The following is a 16,845-nucleotide window of genomic DNA, read 5'->3' as shown; positions in this document are numbered from 1 at the left end:
ACGAATTACGTCACGCACAAACACGTGCAAGTAGAATCCCCACCATCACCACTAAAAAAACGACAAATAGATTTCCTTCCTCAGTCTTTTTGGTCAGCTCTGATCCAACGGAACTATAATCAAAGATGTTCCGTCTGGGGTTATCCCGTTTTTGTTTCAGGTAGAGTATATCTAGGGCTACATTATCTATTGTGTCTCCTTTTCGTTTTTCAAGACGGATGGCTGTAATTTCAGGGAAGATTGGCTATTATTTCTAATAGGTTGCGTGACCATACAGAACAGAAATTCCCACACCCTTCATTCATTATTATATCAAAGCACACAAAGAACGTTATTATTCAGTAGATGTAGAGGATCTTTTTAGTTTGACGGGCAACATTTTTCATTTATATTTTATGTAGTGTTTTTGGTACCGAAACACTACTTGTATATTTTGTGTTATAGAATAGATAAAAAATTTTGTATTCGAAGTTATTTCATGTAAAAAGTTGTCGTATTTCGGTAATTTCAACCAATCATTGACGTCTATTGAGGTGAAAACAATTAGTGCCGTGGAATGTAAACAACGGTGTCATGGGATCTTTTCCCTTGAATAAAATTAGTGCCGTTGTTTATATGACACATTCTACCAGTATCCCATGTTTGAAAGTGTTTCGTTAAGAAAACAAGTGTTGCCCGTCAAACCAAAAAGATCCGATGTAGATTTAATCTTGAGGAGATAAAAACCACAAACTATGTCATTCCATTTACAATAACATACTTCGATAAATCTAGATTCAGTTCTCTTTTGTCACCCAAGACAAAATCTAAGAATTACTTGTGCCTGCAGGCAGATCCGTGTCTCTCAATCAGCAAGGAAATTTCACCCTTTGATATAGTTTTGAATGAGGCAAAAACAAAAACAAAAAAAAACATTGGATTTTAAGGGATGCATAGAATAAGCACCTATTTCTTTGTTAGTACATATAAATTCTTCCTTACTATAGGCACAAGGCCTGAAATTTTGTGGGCAGTGGTTAGTCAACTTTATTGACCCCAGTACTCAACTGGTAGTTATTTTATCAATCGTGAAAGGATGAAAAGCATTGTCAACCCCAGTTGAATTTGAACTCAGAACGTAAAACTGGAAGAAATACCACTAAGCATTTTGCATGGCACAATAACAATTCTGCTAGCTTGTTGGTTACGCTAGAACTACTACTAACAAGAGTAAAAAAAAAGTTGCCAGCAATAATACTTATATAAGGTTCACTGAATTGTTTAGAAGTAAATAAAAAGCAGGTGTATTTTATTTGTAAAGATTTGGTTAATAAAAAAGAAATGGTGTGGTAAGAAGCTTGCTTCCCAACCACATGGTTCTGGGTTCAGTCCCACTACATGGCACCTTGAGCAAGTGCCTTCTACTATAGCCTCGGACTGACCAAAGCTTTGTGAGTGGATTTGGTAGACGGAAACTGAAAGAAGGCTGTCATATGTGTGCGTGTTTGTGTTTGTCCCCCCCACTATTGCTTGACAACCGATGTTGGGTGTTTACGTCTCTGTAACTTAGCAGTTTTGCAAAAGAGACCGATAAAATAAGTACTAGGCTTACAAAGAATAAGTCCTGGGGTCGATTTGTCTGACTAAAAGCAGTGCTCTAGCATGGCCACAGTCAAATGAGTGAAACAAGTAAAAGAATCATAATTTGACCAATGTAAGAAACAAGGCAGTTGACAAACTTTGCAATGGGAGAGAGTTATTTTCTGTAAACTCAATGCTTAGAACAACCAGAGGTGAAAATTAGTATCCTAAGATAAAATCGGCAATAAATGATTTCGATTTGCCTTTCAAAAGATTAGCAGAATGGCTGTAAATAGCATCTACAACAAGCCTTCAAAAAGGGTTTGTTGCTTTGAAAGAGTGATTCATCAACTAGATACAAATACAATGAAGTCTGAAAACAGGTATTTCCAAAAAATTCATGGAATGAATTGATATCCATGAACTCTCTTTTAGATTCTAATAACTCAGTATTTCTTATTTACCAACAAAACTTGGTATTAGTATACTTCACCTGCACCCACTTTTTAAACTTTTGCTTTAGCTTTACATCCAAATATGATGAGCTTACCTCATCATCATCATCATTTAACGCCTTCCATGCTAGCATGGGTTGGACGATTTGAGTAAGGACTGGCGAACCAGGCTCCAATCTGATCTGACAGAGTTTCTACAACTGGATGCCCTTCCTAACGGCAACCACTCCGAGAGAGTAGTGGGTGCTTTTATGTGCCAGTCAGTCAGTACTGGCAACGGCCACGCTCAAAATGGTGTTTTTTACGTGCCACCTGCACAAGAGCCAGTCCAGCAGCACTCTCAACGATCTCACTCGGATGTTTTTTCATGTGCCAGTAAGGTGATGCTGGTAACGATCACGCTCAAATGGTGCTATTTACATGCCACTGGCACAGAAGCCAAACAGCTGCTTTGGCAATGATCACGCTCGGATGGTACTCTTAGCACTCCACTGACACAGGTGCCAGTCATCGAATTCGGTTTAATTTTGATTTCACTTGCCTCAACAGGTCTTCACAAGCAGAGTTTAGTGTCCAATGAAGGAAAGGCATGCATAAGTGGGCTGGCTACACCCCTGGCAGAGGCCTCGGATTATGGTCTCACTTGGCTTGCCGGGTCTTCTCACGCACTGCATATTTCCAAAGGTCTTGGTCACAAGTCATTGCCTCGGTGAGGCCTAATGTTTGTTACACAGGGTACATCTTATAGAGTTTCTACCTACGCCCGCCTTTTCTACAGATCAAGCAGGGCCATCTACCTGAAAGGGGTTTGTGTTTTGTCTACCTTCCTACTTATTAGGACTTTGGTTTTGGCTAGGTTGACTCTAAGGCCCTTTGATTCTAGTCCTTACTTCCACACCTGAAACTTCTCTAGTTCTGATAGTGACTCAGCAATTAGCGCAAGGTCATCAGCATAGAGGAGCTCCTAGGGGCATCCTGTCTTGAATTCCAATAATAATTAAGAGGCAAGGCACAGTCCTTAGCAGGGATAGAATTACCTACAGCCTGCTAGAAATCACAACTAAATCTCCAAAATAGTTAAAATTTTGATAATTTGTTTCAAATTTGTAAATGTTTAAAAGTTATTTCCATTCATTTAGTTTAACTTTTCATTTGTTTGTTTTATGTCCACTTTTCTATGCTGGCAGAGGTTGGATGGATATTATCAGAGGTAGTATTTTTATGGTCAGATGCTATTTCTGTCTCCAATTCTTACCTGTTTATATGTAGGGGAGATTTCAATTCCACTTTTCTAGAGCACAGAACTACAGGAGGAAATGTAAATATAACACTTTTTGCTCAGACAGTCTTGTGCAGAAAGTGAAAATAGCAACTTTTACACATGCACACAAGTGTATTAATGCATGCATACATACATGAACGAATGATAGGCATCCATGCAGTTTCTGTCGACTTATTCTGCTCACATGCCATTAGTTAGCTTAAAGGCAATAGTTGAGGACACCTGTTTAAGTGTGATGCTGAAGGACTGAATCAAAATTCCTATGCATAGTCTTTCTTATAAAACAAAGTAGAGATTAAATGGTAGAGGTAATCTCTACTATTCATCGTAAAATATTTTAAGAAACTTTGTATCCTCTTTTCATGTAGTTAAAAAGCTGAAATTAGCAAGACTGGAGGATGCAAATATGCATATTCTCTAAGAATGAAATATGTGATTAAAATTGTAACAAACTGTATTAACTTCCTAAAATATAAAGGCATTGAATAAAAGATTTTATAGAAATGTTGAAGGATCTTAAAGTGGAATATCGGGATATCCTATCATTATGAAAATTCTGCTTACAGAATTGCACATTCACATCTACAGTATGTCCACTAATTTCAGGAAGCGGCCTATAATCCCACCCTTATAGCAACTCAGATAAATTTTAACAATTTTAAAAATTAAATGCCTCCTCCCCTCTCAAAAGAGTATTTTTTTTTGTCTTGCAAGTACAGGCATACAGAATAAAAGAAAAGAATACCTCGGCTTAAGTCGTTCTCAATTATACATCGGTTTCAAAAATAATATATAGAAAAATAAAAGTCAAGTTAAGTTATTTTACTCGACTTTACATGTCTGCCACAAATATTGGAATTTTAAAATCACTAGCACATAAAATCATGTTACTGTACAATAAATAAGAATAAAAGCATATAAAATCATATTAAAATACATATAGTAAATGTTAAGATACACACCATAAAGTAGTGTAGCTTAGTGAAGGAAACATATGATATTGTATGTATGTATTGGTAAATTTAAAATAATTTTTGTTTTTTTACTATTGCAAAATAATAATAATTACTGAATTTGTTTTTTTAAGCTTATTACAAACCACATTCATAAATAAAGCGTCCGCAATGTATGGTAAACACCATCAAATTCTATTGGTAAATTTTGATTACTTTTTCTTTTACTGTATTAAAAAATAAAAATTATTTATTTGTAAGCTTAAAATAGTTTTTTTATTAACCATGTATTATTGAAAATGCATTCATAAATAAAGTACAGAACTGGGAATGGTTATTATCGGTTTAGCCTAGTGACAAGTTAATTCATGTCTCCTGGAACCAATTAACATTGTAGGGTGAGGTATACCTGTACTTGGTGACCCTGTCAGTGCAGGTGCCACTTAAAAGCACCCAGTCCACACTGTAAAGTGTTTGGCATTTGGAAGGGCATCCAGCTGTAAAAACCTTGCCAAAACAGACCTTGTGCCATGTAAAAAGCACTAGGTCCACTCTGCTGAGTGGTTGGTGTTAGGAAGGGCATCCAGCTGTAAAAATCCTGCCAAAAGTTACAGAAATCTGGTGCAGGTTTCTGCCTGGCCGGCTCGTTAAACCGTCCCACCCATGACAGAATGGAAGGCAGATATTAAACAATGATGATGATAAAAATCACAATATGTGAAAAAAAAAAATTACATCTTTTAAAGAAATTGTATGTGTTTAAGGCAGATTTATCTATTGTAGCCACCACTGTTGGATTTAACTTTTATAAATGTATTGTTTGTTCATTACTTTTAATCACAGGTCTGTTCAAATATCATCCCTGAAAGATAAAAGACAAAGTTGACTGTAAGGATTTGAACTTATAGTTTCATTGATCTACTGCTTCTGCAATTCTCCTGTCTTTATTTTTCTGATATTAATACCAGCAAATTACAACTGAAAACAGTAAGATTTAAATGCTTTCAAATTTTAAAATTCATCAGAACACTTCTCCAACATGCAAACTTACTCAGTGAATACAGCATGTTTCAATTTTGCTTCTCATTCCATTTGCTTTTCTCATAGCTGCCAAGTGAATTAAAATAGAGTCAATATCTCAACAACATAAACCTTACTAAAACTCTACAACCATCATCTTCAGGAGGACCTTTATACAAAATCAATACTTTTGCTAATTGTTTAAGATGCCAGTGTAGTTGTGAGCAGACATAGACATCTTCTCAGCCTCAACACAGCAGAATAGCTATATTGTGACAGCTGGAGGGAAAGTAGGATAAGGACTCAATGCACTAGCCTACCTGAAAAGTGAAGTTTCAGTACAGCACCCGAAAACACACTAATTCTCTACGACATTCATTTCAACATTTTTATGTTCATGAAGACATTAATTATCCTAGTGACAATGAAGCTGCATTACAAAATCACAAACAAAAATTCTCTTCTGTTAAATTCTGATGAAGGCAAAGTTACCATTTTCCACAATGTCTAGCAGCAGATCAATCTACTGGCAAAGCAATCTGCATATCGACTACATTCAAAACTGAAGCATTATTTATAATCCCTTCTAGTGCATCATGCATTGACAAAGCTTTCCTTCAAACTCATCTAACCATATGACACAGTCACTTCCATTGCATTTTCCTTTTTTACTTCAATAATGTTTCTGAATTACTAGGTTAATGAAAGCACTCCTTATTTTGTCCTAAACTCTCTCTTTCTCTCAAGAGAGATAAAACATACACACAATCTCCCATTAAATTTGCAAATCAGACCTTCTAACATAGTATAGATATTAAACAAATGCTACCTGTTATATGATCTTAAGAGACATCTCTAGGATTCACACCACAACTCTATTTTTTTTTACCAATGAATATTACAGATTAAAAATAGCACTTTTCTTCATGAAAGAACAAATAATCTGTAATGATTCTACCTGGAAACCTTATATAGTCAAGAAAGGAAAGTTTCTACCTCCAAATACTTCAGATCTTTTAAATGCTCAACAAGGTTCAGATATATGTGGTCTGAACAATAAATATCCAGACTGTTGCCATAGTAACGAAGCTAAAGCATGCAAAGTGAAGCCACTTGGCACAGATTGACCTTGTACTTTGCTGTGCATGTGCACTAAGTTTTAACTTTTTAGCTAACTTCCACTGTTTACAACAGTGCTTGGAAGGAAGGTGTGTAGCGTGTGATTGTCACATTGACCATGACAGTGAAAGTTGAGCAGAAAATCTGCATCAAATTTTGCCAAAAGCATGGCAATACTTGCTCAGAGGCCAATGCAAAATTTTCAAAATGTTTCCATTGTTCTCAACACAATCAAGGAGATCTTGTGCAACTGAAATGTGAGTGTCTTTTTGGTCAGCTGAAAGCAGTTTTGGTACAAACTTGGCAGACATGTCTCATACCTAAATCTTCAATGATAATAGACTGAACTGAACTGTAACTAATCTGCACATCCTCTGATAACTCATGGATGGCAATTTGACGATTTCCACTCTCATGACAACTTTCTTTGTCATGGTCAATGTGACAATCACATGCTACATACTTTCCTTCCAAGCACTGCTGTAAACAGTAGAAGTGAGCTAGAATGTTAAAACTTAGTGTGCATGCACTGCAGAGTTCAAAGTCAATCTTTGCCAAGCAAAGTCCAGATACTTATTGATCAGACCTCATATACCTAAGTGGTACACCGCTCATATATGCAAGAGAATGCATTCATTACACTTACACATGTACTAGACTCCTAATTCTCAGTCAAGCTAAAACCTACTTCTCCCATAATCTCTGCTCTTTTGAACTTTCTAATTCATAAATTTTCTTCTCAGCTCATCTGATGCATTTACCTCTCATCATTTTATTATCTACATTGTATCTCATTGTAAACCCTGTATCCAACCTTTTCTCTCCAATTAGGTGCAACAACCATCTTGACATTGTAATTTAAGAAGAGTTAAAAATGTAGTTGTCATTTAAGAAGTAAAAGAAAAAAGAAATATTGAAGAGGAAATATTTAATGGATTTCTAAAGATAGATAGAAAAATCGTCTTTCAAGAATGTGTTTTCTTATGCAGTTTAAGGTTACAACTTTGTGAAAATTTCTTCCCACATATTTCACAGAGAAAAGGCCTTTCCTTAGTATGTGTTCTTAAGTGTTGTATAAAACGGAAATTATTTGTAAATTTTCTCTCACAAAATTCACAATGAAAAGTCTTTGAACATGAATGTTTCTGGAGATGAAATTTCAAGCCAGATTTTAAAGTAAATCCTTTAGCACAGATTTTACAAGAAAAAGGCTTTTCTCCAGTATGTGTTCTCCTGTGCTGTGTAAGATGAGAATTTTGTGAAAAATATTTTCCACAGACCTCACATTTAAAGGGTTTCTCTCCAGTATGTATCCTTATATGTGCACTTAAATGAGAACTACATGAAAATGAATCACCACAAATTTGACAATGGAAAGGCCTTTCTCCAGTATGTGATCTTTTATGAATTTTTAAGTGTGATCTAGAAGAAAGGTTTTTCCCACATATCTCACAGGGGAAAGGATTTTCCCCAGTGTGTATTCGTATGTGTTGTATAAGATGAGGACTTTGGGAGAAATTTTTCCCACAAACCTCGCAATGAAATGGTTTCTCTCCAGTGTGTGTTCTTAGATGTATACTTAAATCAGATCCATTAAAAAATTTTCCCCCACATATTTCACAAGAAACTCTTTTCTCTTTAACATGGAATCTTTTATGAGTTTTAAGCTTTGAAACTGTTGGAAAATCTTTTCCACATACGTCACAACATAAAATGTTTGCTTCTTGACAAGCTTTCATATATTCTGTATTAACAAGAGGAGTTAGAGAATTTTTTGTGAGTATCTTCTGTTTGGTCCACTTTTCCCTTTCATGCATTTCTATATGTTCATCTAAAACCACCTTTTCTGAAAACCCTTTACCACACATCTCACATGTAAAAGGAAATTCGTCCAAATGGGATTTAATATGGTTTCTAAGGTGAGAACTTTGAACAAAAGTTTTTTCACATGCACCACACTGAAATGGCCTCTCCCCGGTATGAATCCTTATATGTTGTATTAGATGACATTTTTGCGAAAAACTTTTACCACAAGTTTCGCAACTGAAAGGTTTTTCTCCTGTGTGTGTCCTTTGATGTATGTTAAAATGTGTTCTGTTTAAAAACCTTTTGCCACATGTTGAGCAAGGAAATAATCTTTTCTCAGCTTGTGTATCTGGTTCTGAAGATTCAGACTCTTGTGGAAGAAACATTTCCTATAAATTACTCTAAATAATTCCCCTTTGGTTTAATTCTCTCAAATGAACTTCAATGAAAATTATTATGAATGTTTTTTATCATTGAGATTATTGCAATTAAATTGATCTCGAACAGTTCCTGGTAATTTCATTTTCCAAAAAATATAACCTGCAAAGCAAAATTAAAATGAATGATAGCAGCTGTATATGCACATCAAAGATATATAAAGTGTAATTATATTGTAGCTCAATGCTTTTTCTAATGTTCCAGTTAGATTATGATAATACAAGATTTTTGTGCTCTTCTATAGTAAACATTAAAATATATTTCAACTAGCTAAATATTTATCTCACAAAAAGTTTCCCAAATTTTTTTTACTAAAATAGGAAATGTTTTGAGAGAAAAAAAACAAAACAAACTAGGAATTGTTTTGTAGCTCTAGTCCCACAATGTTTTTATTTATTTATTTATTGTAATCTGACAGAATAAATGACTGTCATTACCTTGGGTCTTTCGATTCCTAGACCGGGTGTTGTGAGTGTTTATTGAGCGAAAACACCTAGAGCTCCACGAGGCTCCGGTAGGGGATGGTGACGAACCCTGCTGTACTCTTTCACCACAACTTTCTCTCACTCTTTCTTCCTGTTTCTGTTGTGCCTGTTATTCAAAGGGTCAGCCTTGACACACTGTGTCACGCTGAATATCCCCGAGAACTACGTTAAGGGCACACGTGTCTGTGGAGTGCTCAGCCACTTGCACGTTAATTTCACGAGCAGGTTGTTCCGTTGATCGGATCAACTGGAACCCTCGACGTCGTAAGCGACGGAGTGCCAACAATTACCTTGGGTCATAAGAACATCAATAATGATTGGAGCAAATCAACTTGGAACCCATTCCTCTCCTCGCAGGAGAACTCCGGATTTCAATCGATTGAAACACTCGTAACTTTTTCCCAAAGTCACTAACTTATACTCTACAATACTTATTTATAGTTAGAAATGTACTTTGGGGATTTGAGAGTTAGGTGCAGGGCCGCCTGATAAGCATTATAGGTCACAGGGCAAATCAATGCACCGGACCCTAAAATATTTATTTAATGATCGCAAGCCACAAAAATACATGGATCAAAATTGGGTCCCGCGATATTTTCTTGCGTACATTTTAGAAGTGCAACCTTGTAACCCAGTGAAAACCGTAATAATCCTACTTAGATAATTGGTTCATAGAGATCTGAAATCACTCAGTTATTTTTGGGGCGGAAACGGACTATATGTAATCTGAACCTCCCCCCCCCCCCTTATTAATTTTTTTTACGGAATCCCACGTTTTAGGCTATGGAGATTCCGATTCTGAAAAAAAATTGTTTGAAACATTTCAATTCCCCCCCCCACCAACCAGGCTATTTACATGCTAGAAATAACAGCCAAATCTCACAAAACTAGTGTTAGGGTTAGGTTTAGGGTTACGGTTAGGTTTACCCTGTGGATCTATATAAAAACCGGGGTGGGGGGGATCGAAATTGAGATTTTTGAAAATTTTTTTTCAGAATCGGAATTTCCATAGCCTAAAACGTGGGATTCCGTAAAAAAAAAAATAAGGGGGGAAAGGTTCAGATTACATATAGTCCATCTGGACCATTTTTTGTCCAGAAAATTTTACTTTACTTGGTTTAACTAGCTATGAAAAGTTACGTGTCCTACCAAGAGGGAGGAAGATTATCTCAATGCTTTATAAACCGAACAATGCTTTATGAACCGAACTTGTCTTCGGGGTTTGTAAAATTATTACTTATATATAGAGGAAATAAACACGATGATATTCTAAAACTTTGATAATTGGAGACATTGCGTGTTTATAAGATAAAGTTAACATCATGTTCTAAAAAATATAAAGAGGTGTATCGAAAAACAAAAATGATTGGTAAAGAATAAAATTACAATAATACAAAAGCAAAATATCATTAAGTAACTGAATATACGGGCCAAAATACTGCTAACAACAAAATATAAGATAAAATACGCTAACATTCTATAGTTTTGTAGAAATGAAATGTTGGGAAATCGACTGACCATCAACATAAAAAGCTCGATCGTATAATGGACGATGGTGCTTGATCATGAATAAACAAATGTTTCAATTGAATGAAGGTGTACACACACGAAAGGTTTTTCTTAACTTTTAACAATGTTGTTTCTACTTTTCTATAAAGTAGAAAACGTGTTGGATAAACAAGTTTTGCAGAAGTCACAACATTAAGCTGGTATTCTTACATCAGTTAAGTTGCTTTTGCTTAATGAAGCGATAGAGTGCATAACAGCATAGATTGCTCTTTTAGTCAAGAAGATGATCATCGTAGTAAAAAAATATAAAATCTTCAGGAACATTACTTACCTAAAACGAGAGAAAACCCAACGAGGCGCTTATCAAGTGGTAAAATAACTATCACGTGTTAACGATAAGTTTATGAGAACTATGGAAGATCGAAATTGACAAAAGAGCTTATTTTATTTTTTACTAGTTCTACTCTATTAGAAATCTATAGATATGATTATATTTACCATTGTTGTCAAATAAATCTTTTACATGGGATTTTTTTTTTAAAGAAATTATATGTTTATTCTAAATTATGTTTAACATAGTAAATTTAATACGAAAACAGGTTCATAAAATGTCCATTGGTTTACGTTTTATCAGAAAGTATAAAAGAAAATTTCAGAGATGGTTAAGCTTATGATTTTAAATTCCATTAAGACTTATAAAATAAGTATCGTTAATATTCTGGTTTATTCCCTATTGATTATACCAACTTGAACATATAAGAAATATTTTTTTCCCTATCATTATTTTTACTAAATGTCATACAATATTTAGTTTTATGCCTTTCTATTTTGCATTAAATTCTTATCTTAGCTGATCTTACTTTATTTCCATATGATAAATATTCATGGCTGAAGGAATAGGTCTAAATATATCAAAGTAGTTATTTTGATGGTTCTCTAATCAACAAGGCATTATGCTAATTTTAGTAGGAGCTACCATAGTCAACAGCTTTAAGCTAAACTGTATTTTTTTTCTCCTAACATGAAACTTATGGATACTCCTGAATGCTTGTAATTGAAAGGAGCATTAAGAACAGGAAGGAGAGTAATCAGAAAAAGGAAGTTTGTTTAAGCTTTTTGGAGAAGCTGTGCAAAACAAGGATATGTTACTTCTTATGTTATGGGTATACTGTTACTGTTAGAAACAAGTGACATCTGACTGAACAATCCTATGATCAAAGATGCTTGAGTTCTGATCATTTCTTTTTTTTGTTTTTGTTAATATAGGAATACTCTGGCCAATGTGTCCTTTGTTCAAGATAGTAGGGAGTCATTTGAATGAATTTGACAGCTATTTCTACCCAGCTCGGCAATGCTAAAGAAACTTCCTTGGCTTATTCATGGGTATATGAAAATATGTGAACAGCATCTCTGGAAGTGGCCAGTGGAGGTGTCAGATGCATTAAATAGTTGGTCAACAGGCTTGCAGATATCCTGAGTATTGTGGTGGATATTAATGAAATTGCTGTAGTTGGTTAACCTCAGTCAGCCTGACCGTTCTATCTTTTCTATATTGATGACATTGTTAGCCATTGAGCTCTTATTTTTGTTTCTGAGGGAGATTTGGGAGCTATTTCTTGGTTTTTGAACAGCTCATTCCTTGCCAAGGTGATGTTTACAGAAATAATCCTATTTTGCATATATATATATCAGGTCATCCCATGAGTTCTGTCCAATTTTACCTTTTTTAAAATTGAATGAAATCTAATAGTATTTTAGAATGTCTAATGGAATTAAAAATTATTTTTATGCATTTGTGGACATTTAAACTAATTAAATATTATTTTACAGAATAATAGAATTAAAATTTCTTTGATTAAAACCCTTTCTAACATGGAAGTATCCAATGAAGTTGAAGATCGAATAGGATGTCCAGTTGAGTTTGATGATAAGCTTCTTGAGGCATTACTTGAAGAAAATCCTGCATTATCAGTTGAAGAATTGGCAATAAAGCTTAGTTCAAACCATACAACTGTTCATTGTCATCTTCAACAACTTAGAAAGGTTCCTAAACTTGAAAAATGTGTGCCTCATGAATTGTCCGAAAGCAACTGCAAATCCCGAGTTAACATCTGCTCTTCTCTCCATTCTCGCGAACTCATTTCACCCTTTTTGGATAGACTTGTGACTGGTGATGAAAAATGGATCTTCTATCAAAATGTTAAACGTTGGTAAACAGTGGCTTGGTAAAATGGAAAAAGCTCAACCCCAACCAAGAAGGGAACTTCATGGAAAAAAGGTTCTTCTCTCTATCTGGTGGGATTGTAAAGGAGTAATTCACTTTGAATTGTTACCACCTAATGCAACAATCAATGCTCAAGTCTACTGTCGGCAATTAGAGCGTTTGAACCAAGCTTTGAAGAAAAAAAGACCTGCTTTAGTGAATTGAAAAGGAGTGATGTTTCATCAGGACAATGCACGACCCCACACCGCAAAGATCACATCACAGAAGATCAAAGAGCTTGGTCAGGAAAAAATTCATGACCCACCTTATTCTCCCAACCTTGCTCCTTCAGACTACCATTTGTTTTGTAGTTTACAGAATTATTTGGGGGACATAACTTTTGCAAGCCAGGAGGAGGTTGAAACTGACATTTCAGAGTTCTTCGCTTTGAAACCAAAAGAGTTTTACATTGATGAGATTAAAAAGCCTGTAAGTAGATGGAAGGAAGTCATAGATAATCAGGGAAAGTACATTGATAATTAAATTTAAATATAACATTTGATCACTTGTTTTCTTTATTCAAAATTCGGACAGAACTTATGGGATGACCTGATATATATATATATATGTATGTATATTTTTTTTCAAGAAGTTAAATGTTATGGCTGGTCATAGAGTGACCATTAGTTTCACATTTATAAAGTACTTAACAGTATACACAACTCCTATACTGCTAAGTGCTTTATAGTTGCGAAAGCAATAGTCACTTTATGACCGGCCATAGCTTTAACTTTCTAAAGAATGTATTACAGCTCTAATGTGTGCTTCTTTTTTGGATATATGAACTACTGACAATATATATATAATATAATATATATATACAGAGCTGGATGTAAGTCCGTTAATCATTAATTAACGAAGTTAACATTTTTGTTAACAATTTAACTTTTAAGTTAAGTTTGAAAATCATTATCAGACTAATTAACTTCTATTACATTTAACTTCTGTTAACTCAAAATTTCATAAAACCTGGTAAACATTTAAAAGTTTCTATTGTTTTCAGATTGTCTTAGCATATTTAATATTGTACGTGTCATTCTTTCAACCCCGATACAACGCCACTTATTATTATAACTTGTAGGATCTCATTTGGCTTTGCCTGGATTTAAAACCAAAGCCACCTACTTGTTACTTGGAAAGACAGCGGGAAATTTCTTTGTCCTGTCAAGAGGGAACAGTAGTTGATGTGTTTCCACTTGATCCGTGATCTTGCTGAGGTGGATGTCAACAGAGAAAATATTGACTTCCATAAAATGGAAAAAATAAATGGAAGGAAAAAGTTGGTAAATATTTCGGTGTGAATGCAAATAGCTGATTCATGGTAGCAGGGCATGCTAGAAATGCAGCTAAATTTTTCCTTTTCTGGAAAAAGGAGTTGTTTACACATGATTTCGATGTCACATTTGTTGAAACCATGCAAAATAACCTGAGAAAAAAAAAAAACCTGCAAAACAAAACTCCCTTGGTGGGAAACTTCAAAGCCCCCACCACCCCTTCCACCTTTCTTTTCCAGAAAAAAAGTGGCTTGCGGCAGGTTTGAGTTCAGATATGTTGAATGCACCCAAAAAAACTGTGGAAAAAAAATTATTCCACACTGAGGTACGAAATATTTACTGAAAGAATAAAATCTTGTACCAATTATACCTGTATTTTAATTAATTCAAATTAATGTACCTCATCTTGAAAAGTGGCAAAATTTTTGTTAGTTGGGATAATTTTAGTAACAAATCAAACAGATAAGATATAAGGTAGTAAATAATAGCTGACTATATATTTTTGCTTGACTCAAATTGTGATACCTATAAGCCTAGTTAGCAAAATATTACTCAATGAGTAGATATCAAAACTTTTCAAATAACTGCTGGTTAACATTACCATATCCTCATTCTACGGAAATCGATGCCATATAATCTTTATTATTATTACTATTTACTTATGTAAGGTGGTGAGCTGGCAGAATCATTAGTGTGCCAGACACAATGCTTATTGGTATTTCTACTGGCTTCATGTTCTGAGTTCAAATTCCTCTGAGGTCACTTTTGCCTTTCATCCTTTCAGGGTTGATAAAATAAGCACCAGTTGAACATTGGAGTCAATATAATCAATTTGCTCCCTCCCTCAAAATTGCTGGCCTTGTGCCAAAAATTGAAACCATTATTATCTGCATACGTGAGGCAGCAGGTTGGTGGAATCATTAACATGTTGAACAAAATGCTTAGTGGCATTTTGTCCAACTTTATTTTCTGAATTCAAATTCCACTAAGGTTGACTATGCTTTTCATCCTTTCGGGATCGAGGGAATAAGTATCAGTTGATCACTATGGTCTTGTGCCTACGGTAGAAAAGATTATTATTGGTTTCAAGTTTTGGCAAAAGGCCAGTAATTTCAGAGAACTGGGTAAGTTGATTACCCCAGTGTTTGAGTGGTTCTTATTTCACCAACACCAAAAGGATGAAAAGCAAAGTGAACCTTGGTGGAATTTGAACTCATAACATAAAGATGGATGAAATGCTGCTAAGTATTTTGCCCAGCATGCTAATTATTCTGCAAGCTCACCACCTTGAAACGATTATTATTATTTATATATGTAAGGTGTGGCAAGCTGGCTGAATTATTAACATGCTGGACAAAATGCTTAGTAGCATTTCTTCCATCTTTACATTCTGAATTCAAATTCCACCAAGGTTGAATTTACCTTTTATCTTTTCAGGGTTGATAAAACAGGTACCAGTTGAGCCCTGGGTCTGATGTAATCAAGTTTCCTCTTCCTCTAAATTTCACACCTTGTCCCTATAGCAGAAAAGATTATTATTCATATATGTATATGAATTTATCTCAGGCCCAGTTAGCCTTCCACAGGAGCAAGCCTAAAAGTCTGTACGGAATACAGTTTTTGAGCTAGCACATTATAAGAGAAGCTGATCTGTCTGTCCATCAAAACATCTGTTAGAGGGAGGGGAGGAAGGGAGACAACCCCTATTACAACGTATATTTAGAAGGGGAGGAGAAGTTGTTGAGCATATCAATGTGATTGTTGTAGTAGGCTTGTGCTGAAGGCTCTATTTCATCTTGAATAGGTTGAAACCTGATAGCATAGTAACTAGTAAAAACTATATATACATCTATAGGCATGTGTGTGAATTTATGTTGTATGGTGTTTGATATACATGTATTTACCAATGCTGTTCATATACATGCCACTGGCCACTTTGAGTTATTTCTCTTAAACTCATTTTAGTTTAATTTATGCAAATTACCTAGCCTATAAATGTGTTCTATTCTTTTTGTATAAGTCTGTAGAGTAGAACAGTTGTTGAGCTGATGATGCCTATTGAGATAGAAATGCATGTCCACAATTATTCTCCTATCTCTAGATAACAAACCTGTTCTTTTCTTTAGTGGCATGTCAACTTTGGAGAATTCTAGGGTCTTGAGATTATCTCTCTTTTTCATAAATAGATGTTGATAATGACAGAAATGCATAGGAAGTTGATTCCAGTGTCAGATATAATGAAAGTAAATTACAATCATGTTGGAAAGTATTGGTGAATGGCCTGTGAGGTGAGAGAGCTGTATAATAATTATCTTTATTATCTTGTAAGATGGCGAACTAGTAGAATTGTTGGCTTGCTGGACAAAATGCTTAGTGGCATTTCGTTCATCCTTATGTTCTGAGTTCTAATTATACCAAGGTTGTCTTTGCTTTTCATCCTTTCGGGGTTGATAAAATAAGTACCAGCTGAGTGCTGGGGTTGATGTCACCAACTTAGCTGCACCCCCAAAATTACTGACCTTGTGCCAACATTTGAAACCATTATTATTATTGTCTTGTTCCTCTAAAGTGGTGAGTTTTCAGAACTGTTAGCATGCTGGACAAAATGCTTCAATCAAATATGCACCAGTCAAGTACTGGGGTCAATATAATTGATTAGCCCCCATCCCACTAAAATTTCA

General features: G+C 35.0%; 1 protein-coding gene and 1 long non-coding RNA gene across 9 annotated transcripts in view; one reads left to right on the top strand and one right to left on the bottom strand.

The window, feature by feature from the left end:
• Positions 1-40: 40 nt before the first annotated feature.
• Positions 41-7,325, top strand: LOC149136060 (uncharacterized). The gene is made up of 3 exons (XR_016241519.1): positions 41-160; positions 5,094-5,237; positions 7,221-7,325. It is a non-coding gene; the product is annotated as an uncharacterized LOC149136060 (long non-coding RNA).
• Positions 7,301-16,845, bottom strand: part of LOC106874710 (uncharacterized) — a 32,946-nt gene continuing 23,401 nt past the window's right edge. For 4 of the 8 annotated variants that reach the window (XM_089350812.1, XM_089350814.1, XM_089350813.1 and 1 more), the window contains exon 3: positions 7,301-8,735. In XM_089350812.1, coding sequence (XP_089206938.1) covers positions 7,355-8,581 — 1,227 coding nt within the window. In that variant the 5' untranslated portion in view covers positions 8,582-8,735 and the 3' untranslated portion in view covers positions 7,301-7,354. The other 4 variants (XM_052967092.2, XM_014922535.3, XM_089350815.1 and 1 more) reach the window with 4 other exon arrangements.

This window comes from Octopus bimaculoides, chromosome 4, assembly GCF_046866305.1.
Source record: "Octopus bimaculoides isolate indiv1 chromosome 4, ASM4686630v1, whole genome shotgun sequence".
Lineage (NCBI taxonomy): Eukaryota > Metazoa > Mollusca > Cephalopoda > Octopoda > Octopodidae > Octopus > Octopus bimaculoides.
The sequence above is the reverse complement of the archived record's forward strand: the minus strand, read 5'-3'. Positions and strand labels throughout refer to the sequence as shown.